General features: G+C 59.0%; 2 protein-coding genes across 6 annotated transcripts in view; one reads left to right on the forward strand and one right to left on the reverse strand.

Annotated features, from left to right (window-relative positions):
- Window positions 1-7,789, forward strand: part of TTC21A (tetratricopeptide repeat domain 21A) — a 47,988-nt gene extending 40,199 nt beyond the window's left edge. For 2 of the 3 annotated variants that reach the window (XM_064277506.1, XM_064277507.1), the window contains 13 exons: window positions 1-109; window positions 435-573; window positions 735-838; window positions 1,381-1,569; window positions 3,296-3,406; window positions 4,362-4,443; window positions 5,242-5,392; window positions 5,774-5,935; window positions 6,031-6,223; window positions 6,307-6,531; window positions 7,186-7,306; window positions 7,473-7,540; window positions 7,628-7,789. The exon at window positions 1-109 is cut by the window's left edge and continues 2 nt beyond it. In XM_064277506.1, the coding sequence (XP_064133576.1) occupies window positions 1-109; window positions 435-573; window positions 735-838; window positions 1,381-1,569; window positions 3,296-3,406; window positions 4,362-4,443; window positions 5,242-5,392; window positions 5,774-5,935; window positions 6,031-6,223; window positions 6,307-6,531; window positions 7,186-7,306; window positions 7,473-7,540; window positions 7,628-7,705 (1,732 nt within the window). In that variant the 3' untranslated portion in view covers window positions 7,706-7,789. Of the gene's footprint in view, window positions 110-434; window positions 574-734; window positions 839-1,380; window positions 1,570-3,295; window positions 3,407-4,361; window positions 4,444-5,241; window positions 5,393-5,773; window positions 5,936-6,030; window positions 6,224-6,306; window positions 6,532-7,185; window positions 7,307-7,472; window positions 7,541-7,627 lie in introns of those variants that run through there. The other variant, XM_064277508.1, reaches the window with a different exon arrangement.
- Window positions 7,790-10,769: 2,980 nt separating this feature from the next.
- CSRNP1 (cysteine and serine rich nuclear protein 1) lies at window positions 10,770-22,579 on the reverse strand. Of its 3 annotated transcripts, none has more exons than XM_064277513.1 (5): window positions 22,474-22,579; window positions 15,817-16,051; window positions 13,809-14,068; window positions 13,023-13,337; window positions 10,770-12,930 (listed from the first exon to the last, which is right to left on the reverse strand). In XM_064277513.1, the coding sequence occupies exons 2-5, from the start codon at window positions 16,010-16,012 to the stop codon at window positions 11,935-11,937; spliced, it is 1,767 nt and encodes a 588-aa protein (XP_064133583.1). In that variant the 5' UTR covers window positions 16,013-16,051; window positions 22,474-22,579; the 3' UTR covers window positions 10,770-11,934. The 3 variants fall into 3 exon arrangements, with proteins under 3 accessions (XP_064133583.1, XP_064133584.1, XP_064133585.1); XM_064277514.1 differs by lacking the exon at window positions 22,474-22,579 and adding an exon at window positions 16,462-17,966; XM_064277515.1 differs by lacking the exon at window positions 22,474-22,579 and adding an exon at window positions 15,011-15,133 and having other exon boundaries at window positions 15,817-15,930.
- Between the last annotated feature and the right edge of the window lie 1,867 nt (window positions 22,580-24,446).

Consider the following 24,446-nt stretch of genomic DNA (forward strand, 5'->3'; position numbering starts at 1 on the left):
TGAGAAGGCCCTGGAGGTCTATGACGAGGCATATAGAAAAAACCCAAATGACGCCTCCCTGGTCAGCAGGATTGGGCAAGCCTATGTGAAGACCCATCAGTACAACAAGGTCAGGCTGTGGGGGAAGAGGGTGGAGGGAGGGTACATGTGTGGGAGGGTCTGGATGGGAGGAGAGTGGCTTCCCAGCCCCCACCCCAGCTCCCAGCTCCCAGCTCCCAGCTGAATGGCATACCAAGGCGGGGAGTCAGCAGCTCTCCCAACCCTGCTCCATCAGAGGCATCCGGGGTCCGCTGAGAGGCTCTTTCATCTTAGAGTTCTGGAGGGGCACGCAGGTGCTGTGGCCGCGAGGGCGACCTGGTATCAGGCACTTAGGCACAGCACGCATGCTTCGCTGGGCGCCAGACCTGATGCCAGTCCCTCTCGTTTGCACCAAGGCAATTAATTATTACGAGGCTGCCCAGAAGATCAGCGGGCAGGACTTTCTGTGCTGCGATCTGGCTGAACTGCTTCTGAAGTTAAAGAAGTTCACCAAGGCAGAGAAAGTTCTGAAGCAGGCCCTGGAGCGTGACTTCGGTGAGGCGGCCCCGTAACTCGCTCGCCGCGCTGGGGGCAGGCAGCCTGCCAGCTATCTGTCCTCGTGCAGAACGGCCGTTGGCTGGGGTCCTGGGCCTGCCCTCTCCCGGCCCGAGCCGTCCCCGCACCAAAGAACACTGCCTTGAGTTTCCATTTTGCAGTCAGGGACATCCCATCCATGATGAATGATGTCAAGTGCCTACTTCTGCTGGCAAAGGTTTACAAGAGTTATCAAAAAGAAGATGTGATGGAAACTCTGAACAAGGTATGTACATGACAGGTGCTTGGCATGCAGGGCCCTTGGGGAGCCGAGTGCTGTTTTTTGCCTACTTCGGATCACTCACCCCCGGCGTCGTCCTTGCCTCTTGCCCCAAGGTTCTCTACTTACACACTTGGTCATTCGGGGTTGTGGATATGTGTGGGGGCTGCCTCAGATTCCCAACAGGGCATCATATTCAGAAACGTGCATCCACAAAATATAACCTGCGTTGAGCACCTACTGTGCGTGTTCTAGCTGGCAGGGCAGCCAGAGCACATTAGACACTGTACCTCAGGGCACATGGCAGCCAGTAAATGGATAACGCACAATGGAGGGTTTTGTTTGCCTGCCTCTGCTTCTGCTTCTGCCCCCAAGACTGCCAGCTCCCCACCCTGTGCACTCTGCAGTGGCCTTGTCCAGAGTGACCCAGATTTGTCCGGGGCACTTGAGATGTCCTTTCTGACACTGCTGGCCCCGAAATCAGAACGTAGAGACCTTCTGTGGGCTGGCCTGAGATCCAGCAGGTCACAATCTTATGGTTTCCCAAGGCCTTGGACCTCCAGTCTCGGATTCTGAAGCGGGTTCCCCTGGAGCAACCAGAAATGATCCCCTCCCAGAAGCAGCTGGCAGCCTCCATCTGCATCCAGTTTGGGGAGCACTACCTCACAGAGAAGGAGTATGCCAGCGCAGTGCGGGCTTACAAGGATGCCCTCTCCTACTCGCCCACTGACAACAAGGTGGGTGGCCTGCTCGCTCGCTCTCTCTGGGCACATGCCTTGCTGAGCTCCCTGGCTGGGGCCAGGGGCCAGCTCCTTCTCTGTGCCTCTCTGAGGAGCTACAGGCAGAAGGGGTATGGGGTGAGCCAGCAGCAGCCCCCCAGGTGGAGAGCCTGCTCCAGCTGACCCCAGGCCCTCACATGCCACAGCCTGAGGAATCGGGCTGGGAAATGCCACTTCGGACAGCCATTTAAGGGCTGGGTGGGGAGGATACTGCTGGAAGCCATGTTAGTCTGATGTTTTCGGGTCCCTCTTAGAGGCCGGGAGGTGACAAGGCTGTGACCGCCAGGGGCTCCTCTGGCATGAAGCCCAGGCTGAGTCTCCAAGGAGGTGCAGAGCTGTGATGTGGGCAGCAACTGGGGATCAGACTAAGAGAGGAGATGAACAGCTTAGTGAACGACCTGTTCATTCATTTAATTGCTCACTCATCCGGCAGATTTCTAACAGGTGCCAGTTCCTGGACTAGGCTTTGGAGACACGGTGGGGCAAGACATGGTCCCTGCTCACACACTGCCCTCAGGCAAGGGGAAATTGACCGTAAACAGGCCGTTCTGACAGTATTCCACATGTACTGCATGTGGGCATAGGGCACAATGGGGCTCAGAGAAACGGCCCCTGCCCAAGTCTGGGCTATAGAGGGCTTCCCAGAGGAGGTGAGCCAGAGCTGAAGCTGAAGGATGAGTCAAGTTAGCCAGGTCCTGACTTTCAGAGGTCTAGCTGGAGTACTGGGGGGAGCAGGGGAGAGGCAGAGATTCTGGGGGGACTCAGGACCTGTTTTGAAGGCAGAGCCAATAGAAATGGGACATGGAGAAAAAAGAGGCGTCATGCACAATCTCTGGGACTCCCCATGATGCTCCTTGGTTAGTGCGCTGTATCTGCCTGTCCCAGATGGTGTTGGAGCTGGTGTGGCTTTACCTGCTCCAGGGCACCTGGGTCAGTGTACTGTATCCACCTTGTCTAGGCAATGTTGGAGTTGGCACACCTCTACCTGCTTCAGGGGCACCTGGGTCAGTGCACCGTATCCACCTTGTCTAGGCGATGTTGGAGTTGGCACACCCCTACCTGCTTCAAGGGCACGTGGGTCAGTGCACCGTATCCACCTTGTCCAGGTGATGTGGGAGCTGGCGCACCCCTACCTGCTCCAGGGCACCTGGGTCAGTGCACCATATCCATCTTGTCCAGGTGATGTTGGAGCTGGCATACCCCTATCTGCTCCAGGGGCACCTGGGTAAGTGCACTGTATCCACCTTGTCCAGGTGATGTTGGAGCTGGCACAACCCTATCTGCTCCAGGGGCACCTGGGTCAGTGTATCCACCTTGTCCAGGTGATGTTGGAGCTGGTACACCCCTACCTGCTCCAGGGCACCTGGGTCAGTGCACCGTATCTGCCTTGTCCAGGTGATGTTGGAGCTGGCGCATCCCTACCTGCTCCAGGAGCACCTGGGTCAGTGCACTGTGTCCACCTTGTCCAGGTGATGTTGGAGTTGGCACACCCATACCTGCTCCAGGGGCACCTGGGTCAGTGTATCTGCCTTGTCCAGGTGATGTTGGAGCTGGCGCACCCCTACCTGCCCCAGGGCAGCTGAGTCAGTGCACTGTATCCACCTTGTCCAGGTGATGTTGGAGCTGGTGCACCCCTACCTGCTGCAGGGCACCTGGGTCAGTGCACTGTATCTGCCTTGTCCAGGTGATGTTGGAGCTGGCGCGCCTTTACCTGCTCCAGGGGCACCTGGACTTGTGTGAACAGCACTGTGCCATCCTCCTGCAGACTGAGCAGAACCACGAAGCCGCCTCCGTGGTACAAGGCCCAGGCCCTCCTCTTACACTCCCCAAAGTCCCTGCTACCCTGATCCCTCACAGACCCCCACTGCCCCCAAGCAGAGAACACACTGGCTGGACAGCTGCCCTTTCCTGGGAGGGGTGGGCAGGCCAGCAGGGGGCAGCAACACCCCCTCCCTTCTAAGGGGAGGGGTGAGGTCGCCTCAGTCCAAGGGAAGCCACACCTACCGTCAGTGAAGCCGAGGGCGGGACAGGTTCCAGGAGCTTCAGGAAGTGTGTGGAGAAAGCTCCTTGGCTCTGTTCTCCTTCCTGTCATCTGCCCTCCTCCAGGACTGCCCCAGGAGCAGAGTAGGGTAGCCCTAGGAGCAGAGTAGGGGAGCCCTAGGAGCAGAGGAGGGGAGCCCAGGAGTAGAGGAGGGGACCCCCAGGAGTAGAGGAGGGGAGCCCCAGGAGGAGAGCAAGGGAGCCCCAGGAGCAGAGGAAGGGAGCCCAGGAGCAGAGGAAGGGAGCCCAAGAGCACAGGAGGGGAGCCCAGGAGCACAGGAGGGGAGCCCCAGGAACAGAGGAGAGGAGCCCCTGCAAAGCATAGGAAGGGAGCCCCAGGAGCAGAGCAGGGGAGCCTAGGAGAAGGGCAGGGGAGCCCCATCTCTACTTCTACTCTTGGAGTTGGAGTGCTCAGATGTGGGGTGGGGGGCTGCTCTACAAGCTGTCAAGAGGCCCCATTGGCCTCTCCCCGTGGCCTTAGCTTCCTGCTCTCATTCTCACCCCACCCCCGCCCCACAGGTCCCACCTTCTGAGTGAGGGTCCAAGGGACCCTCAGGCTCCTCCTGTAGCAGCTGCTCCAGGGCCCAGGGGGGCTGCCCTGGGAGTCTTTTTCTCCCCCCTTCCTCCCCCTACACCCTACCCTGTAGCCACCATGCACACCCTTGCACGCTGCCGTCAGGAATTCTGGAGCATTGTATGTGTTCCGATAGATGATGGCTGACCTGATGTTCAGAAAACAGAATTATGGAGCTGCCATCAATCTCTACCACCAGGTCCTGGAGAAAACACCAGGTAACTTGCCCATTTGGAGATCGACTGCCTCCGTTCCCACCTAGCACCAGCTGCTCTCCGCTTCCTCCCTGACTGTTCCCATAGAGGCAGGAAACTGAGAAAGACTTGATGGAACGCGCTGGCCCTTCCCGAGCCCAAGGGGCCAGTTCCTGACAGGGCTGTGCTTGCCTCTATACCCAGTGTCTGTCCCCAGATCACAGCCACTGGGGCTCAATGTAGTCCTGAAGTTATAGCTACCTGGAGGGGACTCAGAATCCTCCCCTGGTATTAGCTCCATTCCCACTCACTGCAGCATAAAACCACTCATTCTTGCTCAGGAAGGGGCCAAATAGGAGGCTTGGGCTGGCCCAAGGGCATAGTCTCCCCGCCCCCGCCCCCCCGCCCCCCCCCGCCCCCCCCCCACCCATGGCGTCAGCAGATCAAAGTGGCTAGGATTTTGGGTCCTGCAGTCAGGCTGCCTGGATCTGAGCCCAGTCTGCCATCTCCTAACTGTGCAACCTTGGCAGATCATTTAGCAAACTTCCCTATGCCTCAGTTTCCTTGTCTGTATAATGGGGACAGTAATACTACCTCCTTGTGTAATTACTGTAGTTAATAAGCGCTATAGTTGTGCTTATTACAATTTTCAAACATTAGTGTTATTATTCTGTCAACACCAGCCCATGAGGCAGCCCTGGAGCGTCCCTGTTCTGCTCAGATGGGCAATGTCTCGGGTGCTCTTGCCAGGCCACAGCACCCCCAACTGATGCAGCTATTGGCCATTATAGCCTAGCGATTTCTGCTCTTTTATCATTTTAGATAATTTCCCAGTACTGAATAAATTAATCGATCTTCTACGAAGAAGTGGCAAGCTTGAAGCAGCCCCCACCTTCTTTGAACTGGCCAAGAAGGTGTCCAGCCGTGTGCCCTTGGAGCCAGGGTTCAACTACTGCAGAGGGATATACTGCTGGTGAGTTGAGGGCTGGGTGTGTGCTCTAAAACCTACTGCTGTCAAGCCCGTTCCCACTCATAGCGAGCCTACAGGACGGGGGAGAAGTTTGCTGTAGGCTTTCCCAGGCTGAAAATCATTGTGGAAGCTGACTCCACATCTTTTGCGCTCAGCAACTTGTGGGTTTGAGCCACTGTCCTTTTGGTTAGCAGCCGAGCGCTTTATCACTCTGCCACCAGGGCTCCTTCTTGGTCGGTGCTAGGGGAGCAGCAGTCCTGCTTTCAGGACCCAGAGGTGAGCTCCTGCTCCTCACGCACTCATAGAGTGGCCCCTCCTGCCCTTGCACTCTCTGGGCCTCAGTTTCCCTACTTGATTTCTTGGTGTTTCTCTGGGCCACTACAGGCATGTAGGACAGCCCAACGAAGCCCTGAAGTTCCTGAACAAGGCACGCAGGGACAGCACTTGGGGCCAGATGGCCACCTACCACATGGTACAGATCTGTCTGAACCCTGACAAGGACATCGTGGGTGGAGAGGCGTTCCAGAACCTGGTGGCTGAGAGCACGTAAGGACTCTGCTGGCCGGCCGGGGCAGGGTGGGGCCCTGGGCACGGAGGGTGCAGGCTGCTGGGCCCCTTAGCTCAGCAGCAGACGCCCACAGCTCCACGGATAAGAAGGAATCAGAGCAGCACGGTGTGCGCACGGCGGAGAAGCTGCTGCGTGAATACTACCCGCACTCGGCCTCCGGCCAGGCCCAGCTGCAGCTCCTGCAGGGCCAGTGTCTGATGGCTACCAGGGAGAAAGCTAACGTGGAGGCGGCGCTGGGCACCTTCATCGAGATAGCCCGGGCCGAGGTGCGCCGGCTCAATGGGACAGGGGCGGCAGGGTAGAGGCCAAGGGCCCGGCCACCGACGCCTGCTTCCCACCCCGTGTGCAGAAAGACAGCGTCCCCGCCCTGCTGGCCGTGGCGCAGTCCTACGCGCTGCTAAAGCAGATCCCCAAGGCGCGCACGCAGCTGAAGCGCCAGTTCAAGGCCCCCTGGACGCTGTCCCAGGCTGAGGACCTGGAGAAGAGCTGGCTCCTGCTGGCCGACATTTACTGCCAGAGCGGCAAGTTCGACCTCGCCTCAGAACTGCTGCAGCGCTGCGTGCAGTACAACAAGGTGAGGGGCTGGGGGGGTGCCACGAGGAGATGGGGTGGTGGGTGGAGGAGGTGGGGACACTGGTTCCGGGGGCACCACAAGAAGATGGGGTTGTGGGTGGAGGAGGTGGGGACGCCAGCTCAGGGTGCGCCACGAGGAGATGGGGTGTGGGGTGGAGGAGGTGGGGACACCTAGTTGGGGGTCGCCAGGAGTGGGGCGGGAGAGTCGTGCTATGCAGGGTGGTAGGGGAGAAGAGGAGACACGGGAAGAGGTGAGAAGGGCGGACCTGTACGGCAGGGGGCACTGGTGAGGACCAGGCCAGAGGTGCACAGGGCACACCCAGGGGGAGAACACAGGATTGGGAGAGAGATGGGCGTCTTCTTGTGTAGACAGACTTGCAGGAGTCAAGGGGGCACTCACCCGGCCAGAATGCCAGAGGAAGGGGAGAGGTACAAAAGGAGGGGTGGGCAGGGGAGTGATCACTCATGTGTGGGGGTGACAGGGCAGGTCCAGCAGGAGCTTTCTGGGTACCCTGAGTGGTTTGGCTCTGGGCACCTCACCCCCATCCCTCACCCTGCTCTGCCCTGCCCGTCGCTGGGGGCTAGGGACTGGATGCTGGACCTAGGGACTGGACAGGGCTCAGCCTCCACAGGGGCTGACGGGCTTTCCCTGCAGTCTTGCAGCAAAGCCTACGAGTACATGGGTTTTATCATGGAGAAGGAGCACTCATACAAGGATGCAGCCACCAACTACGAGCTGGCCTGGAAGTACAGCCATCACGCCCACCCCTCCGTGGGTAAGTCACAGCCAGGATGCGAGTGGGTAGGTGTGGGAGGGAGGTGGGCACCAGGGCCCCCACCCTGACACCAGAACTCAGGGCCTGTACCTCAGCTGCCCAGGAAGCAGAGAGGTTCTCAGGTCATCAGGGAGCTACCGTTTCTGTTCTCCTTGCCTCTGGACAGGCTTCAAACTTGCTTTCAACTACCTGAAGGACAAGAGATTCGTGGAGGCCGTTGAAGTCTGCCACAGCGTAAGCCACCACGTTGGCTGGAGGGCATGGAGAGGATGGTGGCGCAGACCCCGCCTTGATGCCGCACGCCCTCTGTCCTTGTCCCAGGTTCTCCAGGAGTACCCCAACTACCCCAAGATCAGAGAGGAAATTTTGGAAAAGGCCCAAGGATCGTTGAGGTTCTAGCTGTGGTCAGTGGCCAGGAGGCCCACCAGCCTCTGGGGGTCATGGCGGGGGCTGGGGTGGAGACCATCAACCCACAAAAGTGTCACAGAGGGGGTGGGAGGTGGGGGCAGTGGAGGAGGGATTCCAAAAATGCCGTATTCTTCCCCATACCTGTGTTACGTGTGGTTTGTTTTGAATCCTGCGTCTTCTGGACTAAGGGTCATCCCAAACTTTGTTTTAAAGGCACAAAAAGTCATTTTGCTCTGGGGGAGGAAGAAATGGACCAGCTTAGCTTCTGCTGGGCTCATGGGCACATTCTGATGGGCTCTGTTTTCACCTATTTATTGCAGACTCTGTGAGAGAGAAGAGGGGGCTCCTCGTGGTCTGGTAGTTTTAAAAAAACAAAGTACCCTACAGCTCTTTTAGAACGGTTATATCAGCTGTAAAGGCCTCTGCTCTTCTGTCTGGTCCCAGCATCCTGCAGCTGGAGAAGCAACTGCTCCTCCCCACTGGGCTGTCCTCCCTGGCAGGGGGCCCCCCCGACAGGATGGACAGGAGGGCCAGCAGCAGAAGGGCCTGTGTGAGAGCGCCCGCCCCTCATCCTGCAGGTCGCAAGGGCCATTGTCCCTCCCTCCCTCAGTTCCTTGCCTCCTCCCTCCCCTGGCAGCCGCTGGTCCTCACCGGTTTGGGGTGAACCTGATTACCCTTGCCTGGTTCAGGGAAACACTTTCCAAGGAAGGCAATCCCCACTTCAGCTTTTGTAAAATACACAGGCCAATGAATTCATCCTCCAGAACCCTTTTAACACCTAAGGGGGCAAACACAGCGGCCCGATCTAGGTGGGTAATGTTAATTGTAGCGGGCAAGGGGGTAACAGAGGTCACCTTTGCTATGCGTCTGGTACCTGTCTTCCTGTTTTCAGGACAGCAGTAATGGGGTCAGCCGAGTCTCAGGGCAAGGATCTCTGAACTCGGAGTCAGGAGGCCTAGGATCTCCCAGTGTGAGCCGCCCCTCTGGCTCCCAGTGTCCCCGTCTGTGGCAGGATGTAAACTAGACCTGGTGTTCCCAAATCATGGCACAAATGCCTGCTAGGGATATACAGCAAACATTTTTTAAGTTTAATTTTGACGTGTTCATCTATCATTTTTTATATAATAGAGGAAAAAATAAGTAGCACAAGCTCATGAATTTGTGAATACTGTTGGAGCCCCGGTGGCCCAGTGGTTAAGAGCTTGGCTGCTAACCAGAATGTTGGCAGTTGGAGTCCACCAGCTGCTCCTTGGAAACCCTATGGGGCGGTTCTGCTCTGTCCTGTAAGGTCGCTATGAGTCCGAATTGGCTTGACGGCAGTGGGTTTGATTTGGTCTTGGGTTTATCAAATAGGTTGGGTCTAACTTTTAAGCATATTGATAGGATCAATTTGAAGAAAAATACAGAGATGGGTAGAATGCAGATAGGGCAGCTTTTTCAAGACAAGTCCAATGACTCAGGTTTGGGAACAGTGAACAGGTGAGGGTCCTTTTAGAACTAAACGAGTTATCCTTGATGGCTGCTGCACCTTGTTCTTGTAGCACACTGCTGGTCACGTGCACCCAGTTACTGTCACCCTTCCTGTGGGAAAACCCAGTCCCCCTGCTTTACAGCCCAGCTTCTTGGGGAGGGCTGTGTTGAGAGGTGGATCTGTCTGAGGTATGCAGAATGCTGCTGCAAAACCTAAGTAAGTTGTCTTTTTATCTCAAAAAAAAAAACAAAAACAGAAAGCCAAGCAGTGAATCAGTTGCCCAAGAAGGGGCGAAGGCAGGCCTCAGTCCAGCCATGGGCTGTGCGTCCTTGGGGTGGAGCTGTAGGGGCTTCCAGCCAAGGCTCTAGAGCTGCTAGGGGCTGCCACACAGACTCCAGGCTGGTTAGAGAGACCCTAGAGCCCTTGGAGAGACCCAGGTTTTAGACCATGCATGCTGAAGCAGTCTCTACAAAGGGTCCCCAGGGACCAGCGAGGACGGAGACCATGGCCCTCCACCCCTGCCCTGACCGAGCGCGTCAGGGACGTGTCTCCCACCATAGGCCAGATGCCAGCCACCAGCCCTCTAATTACTACTGACCGTGTGGCCTGTGGCCTTGTCCAGAGGCAGGAGGCAGAGACCTAAAGGTGAGAAGAACAGCAAAAAGAAAGGATGGACGAATAGAAAGAGGCAGAAACATGAAGGCAGGATGGAAGTTACATACGCGCGCACGCATACACACGCACACACAGGCAGGGCTCGTATGTTCCAGGCACCCTGTGTGTATAGACTCAGCAAGTGTATGAGGTGAGCAGTGTTACTTGCAGAGTGGGTAGTGGAAGAGCTGGGATTTGAACTCAACACTCTGGGCCCCAGCTCTCAGCCCACAGGCCATCTTCCATATAGAGATAAGGGGCTTCCAGCAGAGGCAGAATTAGAGGAAGAAAAGGAGACTCAAGCCAGCTCTTTTGGTCCCCCTCCAAGAAGTTCCCCTGCAGCCTCCCAGCATACACCATTATTACCTTCAGAGGGGAGGTCAGCCTTTCTCCTCGGCCCCCACACTGGGGCTCCCCAGAGCAGGGTGTGTCTGCTCTTGCTGGTCTGCAGCCAGGCGCCTGGCAGGGGACAGGTCAGACGGGTCTGGCTGGTGCAGGCTTCCGGTGCTGGGGCCTCCAGGCAGCACAGCTGCTGAGGCCAATGCCAGGCCCCCACCTGGGGCAGGTCACTGTACCCTGGGCCAGGCCCCAACTCTCAGTGTGGGTGAGTGGGGAGGGAGGGGGGAGCCCCCACCCACCCCAGGAGACTGCCTTGCCACTGATGCCAGCCACCACTGGTGAGGAATGGGTTAATCCTAAAGAGGACAGCTGTCTTCCTCTCTCCCCCTTCCAGCAAAGGGAAGACTCCATCTGCCTGCGTAGCCTCTCAGCCAGCCTGCGGCCTCCAAGATGACTGGCCTGGAAGGAGCCCCCCTGTGTGTGTCCCCAGCTCCCACCCCAACACAACCTCAGGGGCCTGACGCCCCCTCCTTCCCCAAGCCTCCAGAGGGGGTACCCCCTGCTCCCCATCCCACAAATCAGGCCACACTGTTAAAAATAGAGGCTCTTTACTGGTACCTGTAAGTTCAGGTACAAGGTGTTCCCACAAGCACGCAGCCTGGTGAGGCCTCCTGGGCAAGGGCGCTGGGGAGGAGGAAAACGGGCAGGCCCAGAGCCTGGGCTTCTTGGCACAGACACAAAGGAGAATGAGTAAATTATAGTTCCAGCACTCGGGGACAGTGTAGAAGTTATGATGCAAAACTCAACATGGGCAAAGGGCATAAAAGCCCTACGGAGCCAGCCCTCCCCTTGCCAGCTGGCCCCAGGGCATGGGCAAGTGGCCCCGGCCAGAGTGTGGTGCCCAGAAAGACCTGAGATAGTAGTCAGGGGCATGCCGTGTGTCCTGAGGCAAGCCCCTTGCCCTCTCTGGGCTTCCTGCTTCCCCTTCCAACATCAAGGGAGCTGAAATAAAGGCTGTGGCCTTTGGGAAGGGGGATGGGGCAGAGGACAGGAAGCAAAGGGGCTGGGTAGCACAGGAAGGGTTGGGTCGGCCAGCCCAGCCCAGCCCCTCCCCTGGTCCAGGCTGTCCCTGGTCAGCCCTGCATGCTTAGCCATCCAGGAACCAGGTAGCTGAGAGTCAATCACTGGGCTCAAATGCACACCTGGTCTGCACCAAAGCCCAGCCCAGGCAGGGCTCACCTGCAGTGCCAGGCATGGGCTACAGGTCTACATGGCAAAAGTACCTGACAGGGTCTGTGCCCCACACTGACCCGAGAAGAGGCCAACACCACCTGTCTCCAAATAAATTACAGAAATAAATTAGTCTTCACAGTCCAAAGGATTTGCCCACCCTCCAGGGCTCGGGGCAGCAGGAGAAGCCGCCGGTGGCCGATCCCAGCCCCATCTCACCATCTTCGGATGGACAAACATCACACAAAGACGAAAAGGAGTCTGCAAGGCTCCAGGGGAGCCAGGCCTTCTCTTCCTGCACACCCTGTGGCGCTCGGAAGAGTACCGTGTGGGTAGGAGGCTGGAAAGGGAAGACCCTACGCCCGGCCCGCTCCTCAGCACAGAGAATTAGAAAAATAAATAAATCCAGAGTGTTGCACAAAAACCAGGAGTGCCCCCAGACCGTTACATACAGGCCCCAGGGAACCCCCAAATCACAAAGCAGCAGCAGCAGCAGCGCTCTGAGGGCCAGGAAAAGGCCCCCTCCTCACACAGGCACCGGCTCCATCAGAGACGCCAGGGCAGTGTCCTCAAACTGGCCGTCGAGGAAGGGAGTGTGGACCTCCTCAGCTGGCTCAGAAGAGCCCATGAAGGACTCCAGGAAGCAAGTGGCTGTGTCCCTGGGCGGAGAGAAGCCAGGGAAGGGGAGGAAGGGTGTCTCGAGGGTGTCCAGGCCATCAGACAACTTCCGGGAGGTGTAGAGGGGCCCCAGACTATAGTCCGGCAGGCCCTGGAATAGCTCAAAGGAGTCGCAGGAAGACAAGCTCAGGTCCACGGAGCTGCTCTGGCCGGCGTCCGTGCTGGCCAGCCCTGGGGTGCCAGGGAGGCTTGCTTCTTTTGACCCTTCAGGGCCACCGTTGAGGAAACAGCTGGCATCCAGGTTGGCGTTCTCATCCAGGACGCCCAGCGTGAGGCCAGAGCCAGAATAGCTGTGGGCCCAGCTGGCCAGTCCACCCAGGTCACCGGTACCAAAGATGTCAGCCGGGTGGAAGCAGCTCAGGTTGTCCAGGCTCCCCACGCCCCCTTCCTCCTCCTCCTCCTCCTCCTCCTCCCTGCCAAGGTCTGAGTCACTGAAGCTCAGGCTCTGCACCAGTTTGTCATCATCCACGCCAGGCTGGACGCCAGGGCTGGGCAGGGCCGGGTGGGCAGGGCCACTGGGGGCCTCACTGGCGCCCGACGCCAGGGAGGATGCAGTGGAGGAATCAGTCATGTTGTTGCTGCAGCTGTTGTCACCCAGCTCGCTGCTCGTCGGGGGCTCAGCCAGCGAGAACGCGGGGGCCAGGGCCTGCTCACCAGGGCTGGGGGCGCTGCCCCACGTGGGGGCCTCCAGCTCCACGAGGCTCTCGGCCCCCTGCTCCAGCTGCAGGCGGGTGAGCGTGTGGATGAAGTGGGTCTGAACTCGGGCCTGATTAAACTCCACCCGGCCCTTGGGGTTCTCACAACCCTCCCTGCAGCAACCACACGGGAACGATGTGTGGTCCACCTGCAGAGGAGAGACCAAGTAAGGATTCCACGGAGCCCAGAGAAGCCCCCAGGCTCAGGCTCGCCCCCTCCCAGCCTGGTCCGGTCCCATACCTGGCACTTGATGCCCTCCAGGCTGCAGCTGCAGGTCTCGGGGTCACAGACCTTGTCACAACGACAGCCACAGTCTTCCCGGGAACGGCGCAACGCCTGCAGCTCCCGCTTCTCCTCGCGGTTGATCCTCCGCACACCTGCAGCCCGCAGCAGCGCCTGCCGGCACCGGGCTGGGTAGGGCTGGAGGAAGGTCCCTTCCTCCAACTGGCCGCCTTCCACGGCCACTGCCAAGTCCTCCTCCACAGATGCGTCGTCGATGGTGTCCACCGTGAGCGGCAGGCCTGCCTCCGCCTCAGGCACCCCAGTCGCTGAAAGCTGCACTCATGGGAGAGGAGGGACGTGAGAGGCCCAGACAGGTATATAGTCTCCACAGCCATCGGACACTCAGCCAACATCCCCAGGTGCTTCTGTGTTGGCCACTGTGGGCACAGCAGTGAATGGACTGCCAAGGACACTGCCCTCAGGGCATCTGCGGAGATCTGTCCACGGCCACCTCTAGCTCATGGACAAACCCTGCCCCTGGTCAGGCAGACACAGACCCCCAGGGTCGCATCAATGCCATACCCCTCTCCCCAGCACGGCAATCAGGCACCAAGCCCTCAGCCCCTGCAGCAGACACGAGCCCTTTTATCCTGCCCCTGTGTCTGCAGATATCCAGGCAACAGACCCCAGTTAAGTCCGTCACTGGCCCCAACAGTGAGCAAATCGGCACCCAACCCTGCTGCTAGCCCCCGCTCAGGATCCCCTCAGGAGCTACCCAAGTACAGGCCATAGAGAGGGTCCTACCTTCCATCTCAGTGCCTCCAGCTTCTCCTCCTTCAGGCGCAGACGGAGCTTCTCTCGCCGAGCCAGGGCCTGCTCCTGCGTGAACTCGGCCAAGGAGAAGCGGCGGCAGGCGCTGTGGTGCGGGGCCATGCCCAGCGTGCAGCCGCCACGGCTGGGCACGCTAGTGAAGCCCTGGCACCGAGGGAAGTAGAAGACGGTGATGCCATCGAAGGCAACACGGCCTGGGCGCGCCCGGGGAGCCCGTTTCAAGATGGACGGGGCTGGAAGACAGGCAGGGAAGGGGTAGGAGTTAGCGCTCTGTGAGGCAAGGAGGCACTTCCCAGAAGGAAGTCCTGAGCCTCTTCTCATAGCCCCCTCCCCGACAATGAAAAAAGAAATGGATCCAAATTTAGGAGCCAGCATGGCTGAGACCTGAGCTGGTAAAACTGAACCAACACCTATGTCTGTACTGGCTTGCTGTTTACTAGTCTAAATGAGAGTACTTCTAAGATGAAGCATCTTTCCTTCCTTTCTTTATTGGAGCCCTGGTGGCACAGTAGTTGAAAGCTCAGCTGCTAACCAAAAGGTTGGCAGTTCGAACCCACCAGCCACTCCCTGGAAACCCTGTGGGGCAGTTCTACTCTGTCTGATAGGGTCGCTATAAGTCAGAATCGACTTGACAGCAGGTTTGTGTGGTTTTTTTTTAATTGATTTGTAGAGGTTCTTTATATATGATATTTTGTACCCAGCTACCTGAGTAAATTCCCTTATTAAAGTATTTCTTTTATGTTCTTGAATTCATCAGATAGGCAGCCATCTGCAAATAATGGCAGTCGAGCCTGCCTCCCTCCAATACATACAAGTCCTACCGTCTTTGCTAATTGAGTTGGCCAGCACTCCCCCAGCAGTGGTGACAGCATCCTGGTCTTGTTCCTGACCCAGTGGGAATGCCGCCAGTATTCCCTCATTAATTATAACGCCAGCTTTTGGGTTGAGACATACTTTTTTTTTTTTTAAATCATGTTGAGGTAGAATTCACTTATCCTATCTTTCCATGGGTTTTATCTAGAAAGGATATTACATTTTATCAAATATTCTTTCTGTGTTTTAGCAGCTCTCATCTTTTTTCCTCTCCTGACACAGTCGTTTGGCAAACGATATAACTGGGTTTCCTAACATCCTGGTGTTTACAGAAAAAACCGACAGTAGCTTAGTCAACGTACTGTTAGATGCTGTGAGCTAAGGCTCCATTTATGACTTTTACGTCTGTGTTCTGAAGTTAGGGCAGCTACCGTTTTTATGTTGGTTTGTTTTAGGGCGTGCATTCAGTGGGGGCAAAACTGGCCCTTGAGGGGGGCAAAAAAAAAAAAACAGTATTTTTTAGAAATAAAGCACAGATATGCATACAATACGTAAAGAGATGGACAGCCTATCTGTGTTATTAAATTTTTTTGGTGGGGGTGGGTGATTAGGAAAAATGTCTAAAAAGGCTCAGGAAGGGCAGATAATGGAACAGAAGGCTGAGAAACACTGTTCCAGGGCGCTCCTTGTCAGTTTGGGATCAGAATTACGCAAGCTTGAAAATAACTGAGAGAAAACCCCGTCTCACTCTGCGCAGGCCAAGCTGAACAGTACTTTGACGGGAGAAGGACTGACTGGCCGCACAGGCCGCAGGCAGGGAAGCCTGGGGCACGGAGCTCAGCAGCTGGGTTTGCAGGAGTAGAGGGAGCAGGCTGGGGAATGGAAACTGGAACAGAAGGGAGGGGCAGGGTGGGAGGCCCTGCAGGGCTACTCAGGGAGCTCCAGCTGTGTCATTACTTTAAAGCAGGGAGTTCCAAGGTCAGAACTGAATGGAGGTGGGCCCCAAGCACTCCGAACAGGGCACACAAGGTGAGGCAAGCAGGGCAGCTGCAGCTCTGGGGTCAGGACCTCCAGGGGCAGGGATGGCTTGATCAAGAGTCTCCCAACTCCTCCTTTCAGGTGGGGTGTGGGGGTCCCCAGGTAGTTGGCCAAGGCAGGTAAGACTCACGGGTGAAATTCTGGGAGCCACAGAAGTCACGGTAAGGCAGGGGTGTCTGATCCCAGGGGCCCTCCTCGTCCGAGTCCCAGGCAGGGGAGGCCGAAGAACTTGCAGAGCAAGAAGGAGAGCGGCACCCAGAGGAGGAAGAGGAGGAGGAAGAGTCCTCATCCAGGTGGTCAAATTTCCTCTTCAGCAGCCCAGTCATGGTGGCGCTGGGGTGCTCTAGGGTCTGGAGACAGACAGCCTGGAGAGGGAACAGGAAAGCTCTAAGTGGCCAGCCGGGAGCAGCAGGCGTGGACTCGGGGCAGGAGGTGGCTCTCAGCCCTGTTATTCACTCCCGGTACCCTCCAGGGTGTCCCACAGCCCTCCCTCGCCCCCAGCACCCACCCGTGGTGCTCCACGTGGACGAGCACTGCCCTCCCTCCACCTTCAAGTCCAAGCCCACGTCCTGCTATTTAAGGGCCACCACCACCTCTGCCCAAAAGTCCGCCCAGGAACCCACCAGGCTCCTTTCCCCACTCCCTCCTACAACCCAGCTGCACATACACACAGGTCGGCCGGCAGGGGCAGGAGGCAGACAGACAGACAGATGGGCTGACAGATCTCCACCCGGCCTCCCGCCTTCCCCGACAGGAATCCTGGGGGCTGACTCACCGGCCGGGTGATTCACGCTAGCTCACATCTGTGTGCCTTTGTGTGTACGCGGCCGTCTGTGAGCCTACGGTCTGCACGGCCTCACAGAGCCCCTGCGTCCTCCTCCTCTTCTCCTGCACACCCACCCACGCACAAGCCCGGCACACGTAGCCCTGCAGGTGCTCACACCAGGCCAGGCTGACCCGGCACCCCAGGAACCAGGCTGGCTTTCACGCTGACCACGGGCGATTCCCAGAGTTAGGACTTTCCCAAGCTCCTCCTCTGCTCACTGGGATGGTGCTTGTCAGACTTTCCCTCAGAAATCCCCACCCCACAGGAGAGAAGTCCCCTGCCTCCAGGCCTGCTAATGTGACCCTGAGCCGCTCCAGCTCTGCATCTCACGTCTCCCGTTTGATCTTAAAAATTCACATACATTTTGCCTTCTGCTCCAGTGTCTCGCCCTGTTTGCTGGAATTAATCGCTTATGGAAAACTTATTTTTTCCCTTAAAACAAAAACCTTCCAGGAAAACTGACCATCCAAGACAACATCCCATGTCCCTCCTGGCCGCAGCTTGGTGACCTGGAGCCCAGAACACAATACTGTAACGTCCCTGTATGAGGGTCTCAGGCCTGAGGGGCTGCAGCCAACTAGCAGACCCCTGCAGCTGGCTGCCTCACTCCAGTGCAGGGCACTCGGGGCCCCTCCTCCTAAATGCCACAGCAAGTAAAAGTCTCCTGCCCTGCTTGGGGCAGCGCCGACATCCTCAGGGATTCATGGCTTCGAGCTTGAGTATAGCTATCTGCTGCCTGGTCCTGCCACACAAAGGCCTGGGCCCCTGGGAGGTCACCAGGAGGAAGGGGAAACAGGCACACAGAGGCTCCAGTGCTGGGGAGCCCCTCCCCCTCAATGCCATCACAGGAAACACAGAGAACAGGAAAAACCAACCAGAAGGCTGTCCTGGTCTCCCCCTACTCAGGTGTCTCTTCCTAACACCCCTTTCCCCAGCCCCCCGCGAAGTCCCTAACCTGGATCCTACAGGGTGTGCTGTCAAATGACTGCAGCCTCCCCCCAGGCCAGCCTGAGAGAAGTGAGAGAACCTCCCGCCCCGGGCCTGGGGGAACAGAACACACAGGTGCTTCCGGGGGCTTCTCAGTGGGTTGTTTCTCGGTCTTGCCATGCCCCCTGCCTCCCAGGGTTAAACCACAAACAAAAACAACCCAGACCCCAGCTGACTGACGTGCAGGCTCTCCCGGAGATGGAGAACTCGGGACCCAAGTGTGTGTGCACACACGCGCGCACACACACGCACATGCTGACAGACCACAATGACAGACATAAACACACATGGACAAACTGCATCCCGCAGGCTGCCCCTCACCACAGTCCCTCTGGGAGACCCCAGCCATTCCCAAGCTCCAGACCCATCTCCAGGGTGCTGAATGACCGCCACCCACCCCGCAGATCCCCAGAACCAAATCCTACTCGGCATCTGCACCTGGCTGTCCCCTAGAAACAGAAAATTCCACAGGCCCCAAATCGAACCCCTCGTCTCTGATCCCCACCCCCCACGCCATCTGTCCCTCTTCCTGTGTTCACTGTCTTAGTAACGGCACCGCCCACCCACTCACTCACACCAGAAACCTGCAGTCATCCTCAACTCCTCCTCCAGCTCCTGCCACCCAGCCCTCGAGTATTATCAGCTCATTCAATCCGCACAGGCCAGACACAGCTCAGGATACACCGTGGAACCTTGGCTCCAGACCACACTGCCCAAGTCTGATCCCTGGCTTGGCTCCTAATCAGCTGGGTCATCCCAGGCAAGTTACTTAACCTCTCTGTGTCTCCAGTTCTTTGTCTTAAAACCTCATAGGGCCGGGAGGCTCACATGAACCAATGCATGTCAAGTTTTCTGGACAGCAGAGTGCTCAGTGAGCGTTAGTCTGATTCTACGTTGTACCAATAAAAAGAACGGAAAAGGGAAAGCAAGAATGAGCTCCTGGATACACACAGCACGGGCTCATCTTACAGACACACCACACTGAGCGGAAGAAGCCAGGCCCGAGAATATATCTGAATGAAGTTCATGAAAAGGCAAGATCCATCGGTGATGACAGTCAGGATGGTGGTCACCTGAGCACTGGGGAGTCAGGGGGAATCCTCTGGGGGCTGGAAATGCTCTGCATCGATCTCGGTGGAGGTTACCGAGCTGTACGGTATGCTTCATGTATTTCAGGCACCTCACCTTTAATCTGGACTTTATTACCCTTATCATGCTTCTGTCCCCAAGGCCTCTGCCCCTGCCCGTCCCCCAGCCAGTTTTCACCTGCAGCCAGAGTGAGGTCATTAAACACAGACCTACCTGCCACCCCGGCTTAGAAGCACTGCCTCAGGATTCTGCGAGAGACTGAAGCCGGCCTGGGCCCTGCCTCTGCCGGTCTCATCATGCAAGACCTTCGTCCCCAACCCTGTCGTATTCTGTGCTCCACTGAGCTTGTCTCTCACGCCCCCACTCACCTCCTGGGGTTTGCCTGGAACAACCCTAGACTCGTCCCCTACAAAAACAAATCCCTACTGGCCCTTCAAGGAACCCTGGTGGCAAAGTGGTTAAAGCGCTCAGCTGTTAACGGAAATGATAGCCGTTCGAGCCCATCAGCGGCTCTGTGGAAGAAAGATGTGGCAGTCTGCTTCTGCAAAGATTACAGCCTTGGAAACCTCCCGGGGCAGTTCTGCTCTGTCCTGTCGGGTCACTATGAGTCGGAATCGACTCAACGGCAATGGTTTTTGTTTGTTCACTGGTCCTCCAGAAGTTGTCTCCAGGAGGGCCTCAGTGCAGCACCCCCTCCCCCACTGGATGCCTCTCTGGGCCCCCACCAGGCTCTGGGACTCCCCATCACAGCCCTGTCACACCACACTGCACCTGCCTCATGACCGTCTCCCTCACGCCAGGCTCCAGGCTTCTCTGCTTGGCCCTCGTCGCGCCCAGCTGCGCCCAGCGCCTAGCCCAGAGTCTGGCATAGAGAACGCACTCAATGAACATCAGAGGACAGAGAGCAGGCAGCACGTATCATGTATCAACACGTAGACCACGTGAGGTGTCTGGGGTGACTGGTCAGTGTGACCTTCTCCTGCTCCAGCCGCAGTTAAATCAAGGAGGGGGCCATACGCGCACCCCTCTGTGCCAGAGGGTTTGAACATGACTGGTGCTCCAAAGGGGGGGCTCTAGGAGTGGGAGAGGCAAACGCAGTCTGCAGGCAGATGTTGTCAGCATCTCAGGAGGCTTCCAGTTGCCCCAAGGTGAACAGATGGAGAGAGAAGTCAAGGAGGCAGCTTCAAGCCAGACCCTGGCGGTGTGCCTCTCAGATGCCCACCAGATGAGAACTCAAGGTGAGGAGGTTATAATCTCCAACGCTGCAGACACAGGGAAGCTTCTAGCAGATTCAAGCCAGACCCTGGCGGTACGCCTCTCAAATGGGCAGATGAGAACTTAAGGTGAGGCGATTATAACCTCCAAGGCTGAAGACAAGGAACCAGAGCCACAGGGAACCCCCGGCAGGATCTGCAGACCTCAAAAGGAATGAGACATTTTCTTCTCCCCGATACTCCTCGGGAGGTGGAGGGAGAAGAACCCCTGAATCTCACGTTCCTCTGTCCCACCTGGGAATCCAGAGGCAAGGGGCAGAGGACAGGACAAAAAGACTGAACCAGAGACAAGGAGAGGCCAACTCAGAAAAAGGCATGAAAGATAGTGAAAATGGTCCAAGAAAAGTGTCAGACCGTGAGTCAGAGGGCGGGGGAGGGGCACCCAGCAGCTACCCAGGAATCAAGATCCTGACCATGACGGCACAGTTCCCAGGGAGAACACGGCCCCCTCCTGGGGTCTGGGAGGAAGGAAAAGCAATTCCCAGGAGCTGGTTCAGACAGGAATACCACACCCCCAAGGAGCCCCGGAGGCTTGTGCCTGATCTCACCAGACCCTGGAAATCAGGCCCCCTCCCACCACCACACACAGGGCCCACAGACCAGGACTCCCCACACCTACACCCTCAGGCCCCACGCTGTGAATCAGGGAAGGCCACCTCGCCCCTGGGCACCAAGCAGCCACAGTTCAGGTCCCACCGCCAGCTGTTTGGCAGGGGAGGCATTCTCCAGATCCCTGCCCATCCCAGCAATGCCCAGCCCCCAGCCAGGGCTGAAGACGGGGAGAGGGGTATCTTCAGCTGCCTCCAACCTCCTCCAGGAATCTGGAGAGTGTGCCTGTCCAGGGGCAGTCCCCCACACACCTGGGGTCACAGGAGCCCAAGCCCTCAGGAACTGTTTCCCAAAAGGGGAGGGCATCTCTGAGCACCTCTGGCCCCCACTGGGGCTGGATGGAAAACAGCCTGAGCTGCCAGAGAGGCTGACAGGAAGCCTGGCACACCCCTCCCCAACCCCTCCCCCTGAAACTGACCGGGAGGGGACTGTTCCTCAGCCTTGGCCCCCAGGGTCTGGCACAGGGTATGTGACAATGTCTGCTGGCTACACGGGGTGCCAGCTCCTCAGAAGGGAAACTGCACCTCAGTGACTGCACCCCCACAGTGTGGGCCTCCTGGCTCCCTGTCCTTCACCCAGTCAGTCATTCACTGAGACCCACCAGGCCAGCACTGCACCAGGCACCTGGGCTACAGGGAGCAAGAGACACAGCAGGGGACCCTCTTGAAACCAGTGCACAGGGGTGCAGAGCTACAGATCCCATTAGTAACTCGGGGGGGTGACGGCACACCTGTCTGAGGGAGGGATGTGGGAAGAGCCCCAGACAGCAGGCACAGCAGGTGTGAAGGGCCTGAGGAGGGGCCGTGGAGGGAGAGGTAAGGGACCCCCTGAGAGGGGCTGAGGGAGGCCGGCAGAGGGCTTGGGAAGCCAGGAGGTTTCAGTAGGAGTGACGATACCAGATTTGCATTTTTAAAAGATTGCTCAGCACTGGGGCTGCAGGGGGTGTGACCGGCGAGCCTGCCTGCTAGATCCAAGTGAGGTGACAGTGCTGAGACAGGGAGACGGGGAGGGGTGACCGCTGGAGGTGGAGACTGAAGGGCAGGGACGTCCAGGACTTAGGGGGGCCAGGTGAGGAGTCAGGCTCCGGAGGGCTGTGAGAATCTGAGCGGGGGTGTCGGGTGGGCAGGGGGAGGGACCCTCTGGTGTCCCGAGTGTGGGCTCTGGCTGTGCGATTGTGTCGGGAAGCGGGAGTGACTAAGTGTTGACTGTTGCTGTCGTGCGGCATCTCCACAGCGGCGTGTGCCCACGAACAAGCCTCCGGGGAAGGGAAACTGAGGACCGAGAGGAAGTACGTGCCGGGGAGGGCGCGGGAGCGCGTGGGAGGGCGCGACGTGCGCCCGCGGGCAGCGTGTGGCTGCGCCCGTGTGGCTGCGCCCGTGACTCACGGCGGTGGCCTCCTGTGACGGTGGCTGACGAACAGGTGAGCACGACACAACCCCTCCGCCCGCCCGGGGCCGGGACTCCGGCGCCTCCTCTGGCTCACGGCCTCCCTGACCCCCGCCCAGCCGGGCACACGCCGCGGCCCCGGCGCCCGCCCCCGGGAGGAGCCCAAGGAGGAAGGCGACCAGTGTCACCTGCTCCGGCCACGCGAGGAACTTCTGAAAAGTTCTCAGGCAACTGGGTCAAAAGGAAACGCGCCCGCGGACGCGCGCGCCCCGCCGCCCGCGCCCACCCCGCCTCGGCCGCCGCCCGCTCCGAACTGGGGCGCCGCGACTTGTCGGGGTAACCGCGGCCGGGCGGGAGGGGCGCGGGGAGCCTGCGACCCCCGCCTCCGCGGCTCCCGGCCCCGCGCTCCGGCCGCTGCGCGCAGACCCGCGCCGGCTGGACCACCGCACCGTGGGGCGGGGCGCACGGGGCACGGCCGGCGTCCGCTCGGGGGGCGCAGGGGCAGTGCCATCCGCGCGGGCCGCCCCCCAGCGCCCCGGCGCCCCCCAGCGCCCCGGCCCCGGCTCCCGCGCTCACCTGCGACCCCGCGCTCCCCGGCCCGGGCTCCCGCGCTCACCTGCGGTTCCAGCGTCCCGGCCCGGCGCCCCGCGCCGCGATCCCCTGTGCGCTCGGCCCAGCGCCGTCGCTCGAGTGCCCGGGCTCGGCGTCCGGCGGCGGGAGGCTGGCTGCCCGGCCCCGCCCGCGCTCCGCCCCCCTCGTCAGTGGAAAACTCCGGGGCTCGCTCGGCTGACGCACGCCCGCCCGCCCCGCCCCGGAGGCGCCGCCGCCTCCCCGCCCGGCCCGGCCCGGCCCGGCCCAGCGCCGCCGCCCCCGGCGGACTCTGACCCGCCGCCGGCGCCCGCCGCTCCCTCCCCGCCCCTGGCCCGCCCGGGTCCGCGCAGTCGCCGACCGTCCAAGCCGGCAGAGCCGGGTCGTAAAGACCCCACCTCGCCCCGCCGCCCCAGTTTACAGACGGGTAGACTGAGGCGCCGAGCAGCGCGGAGCATCCTTACACGCCACGCCTCGAGATGGGCGCGGAGCCCGGGCTTCCGAAGGCTCCCCGCCCCCACCCCGCCCGAGGCGGTTTACTACCGTCGGGTCTAAACCTTCCCTCCCCCGCTCCCACCCTGCCACCCACCCTCAGATTCCTCTCAAACTGGAGAAGAGCCTAGGGTGTGTGGGTAGGGGGTGGCGGCTCGTCCGTGGGCCTGACCTCTGCCTATGGCCCAGAGACCCTTCTCCGACAGCAGCCCTGAGCCAGGGGTCCTAGGACCCAGGCTCCCCGGTCCCCACCGCCAACCCCGCCCCATCGTCTCAAAAAAAAAAAAAAAAAAAAGCCTAGTTCCTTCTGGCCAAATCCTGGCTACTTAAAATGGCCCAAGGCCTTCTTATCCGGGGCCAGCCTGCTCCTGTGCGCGGTGCGTCCAGGCCCCGCGTCGAGTCCTGGACCCCGGGCCACCCTCCTGCCCTCTCCCTAACTTGATCCTACCCTTCGCGCGTTTCCCGGGTTGTCCCACTCTCACGCCTTTGCTGCAAGCGCTCCTCTCACTAGGAAAGCCTTTTTGCTACCTCCTTACCAGAATCCCACCGCCTTTAAGGGCTCCGCTTGCACCACCTCCTCCAGGGAGCCTTCCTGGGATCCTGACCCTCCCCCTCCCAGCCCTCCTCCCGCTGCATTCTGGGTTCTTCTCGAACCCTCCTAGATGAATCCTGGCGGTGACTGGCCCGGCCCTCAGGATTCCATTGAGCCCTCCTCCAGGTTGGGGGGACTGCATCTGGGGTGGAGATGACGGTGAGGGCCCTCCTCTGCCACAGGTATGTAAATGGAAAAGGCAGAGGTGTGCTCACCTTTCACCTTGCCAATAGGAAGAACAATAGGAAAGCAGGCCAGGGGAAGACGCAGTCCTCCTGGACGCCATGTCTGTGTACCTGGGGGTCTGCAGAGCCAGGTGTCCGGTCAGCCTGAGCCAAGCTTCCTGCGGCTTCCCGGTGCCCTCGGGATGAGGTCTCAGCTCCGCAGGGCCTATTAGGCGCCTGCTGGCCTTTGCAGCCTCGCCTCTCTCTTTTCATCGCCCCACCCCCACTCCTGTCCTTCCCCTCCATTTTAATGTCTGTAGTCTGTGCCTTTTTATTTGTGCCTGGGACCCTGATGGCGAAGTGGTTAAGCCTTTGGCTGCTAACTCCAACTGAAAGGTTGACGGTTGGAATCCACCAGCCGCTCCTTGGAAACCCTATGGAGCAGTTCGCTTCTGTTCTGTGGAGTCACTATGAGTCCGAATCAACTCCACGGCAACGGGTTTGGTTTTGGCTTTTTAATTTGTGCGTGCCTGCGACACTGGTCATACCGCACACAGTCTTACTGCGCGTGACCCTGTGACACACTGGTCATACCGCACACAGTCTTACTGCGCGTGACCCTGTGACACTGGTCGTACTGCACTGAGTCTTACTGCGCGGGACCCTATGACACTGTTCGTACTGCACTCAGTCTTACTGTGCGTGTGCCTGCGACACTGGTCATACTGCACTCACTCTTACTGTGCGTGTACC

The sequence above is a fragment of the Loxodonta africana genome, chromosome 27 (genome assembly GCF_030014295.1).
Source record: "Loxodonta africana isolate mLoxAfr1 chromosome 27, mLoxAfr1.hap2, whole genome shotgun sequence".
In the NCBI taxonomy this organism is placed as follows: Eukaryota; Metazoa; Chordata; class Mammalia; order Proboscidea; family Elephantidae; genus Loxodonta; species Loxodonta africana.

Bases quoted from the DNA above. Each gene is read 5' to 3' on its own strand.
- CSRNP1 (XM_064277513.1), bottom strand. From the start codon at position 16,012: ATGACTGGGCTGCTGAAGAGGAAATTTGACCACCTGGATGAGGACTCT. The intron at 13,338-13,808 runs GTAGGACCCTCT...CCATGAGTGCAG, and splicing joins TGGAGGCACTGAGATGGAAG to CTTTCAGCGACTGGGGTGCC. The intron at 12,931-13,022 runs GTATGGGACCGG...TCTCCTCTGCAG, and splicing joins TGGAGGGCATCAAGTGCCAG to GTGGACCACACATCGTTCCC.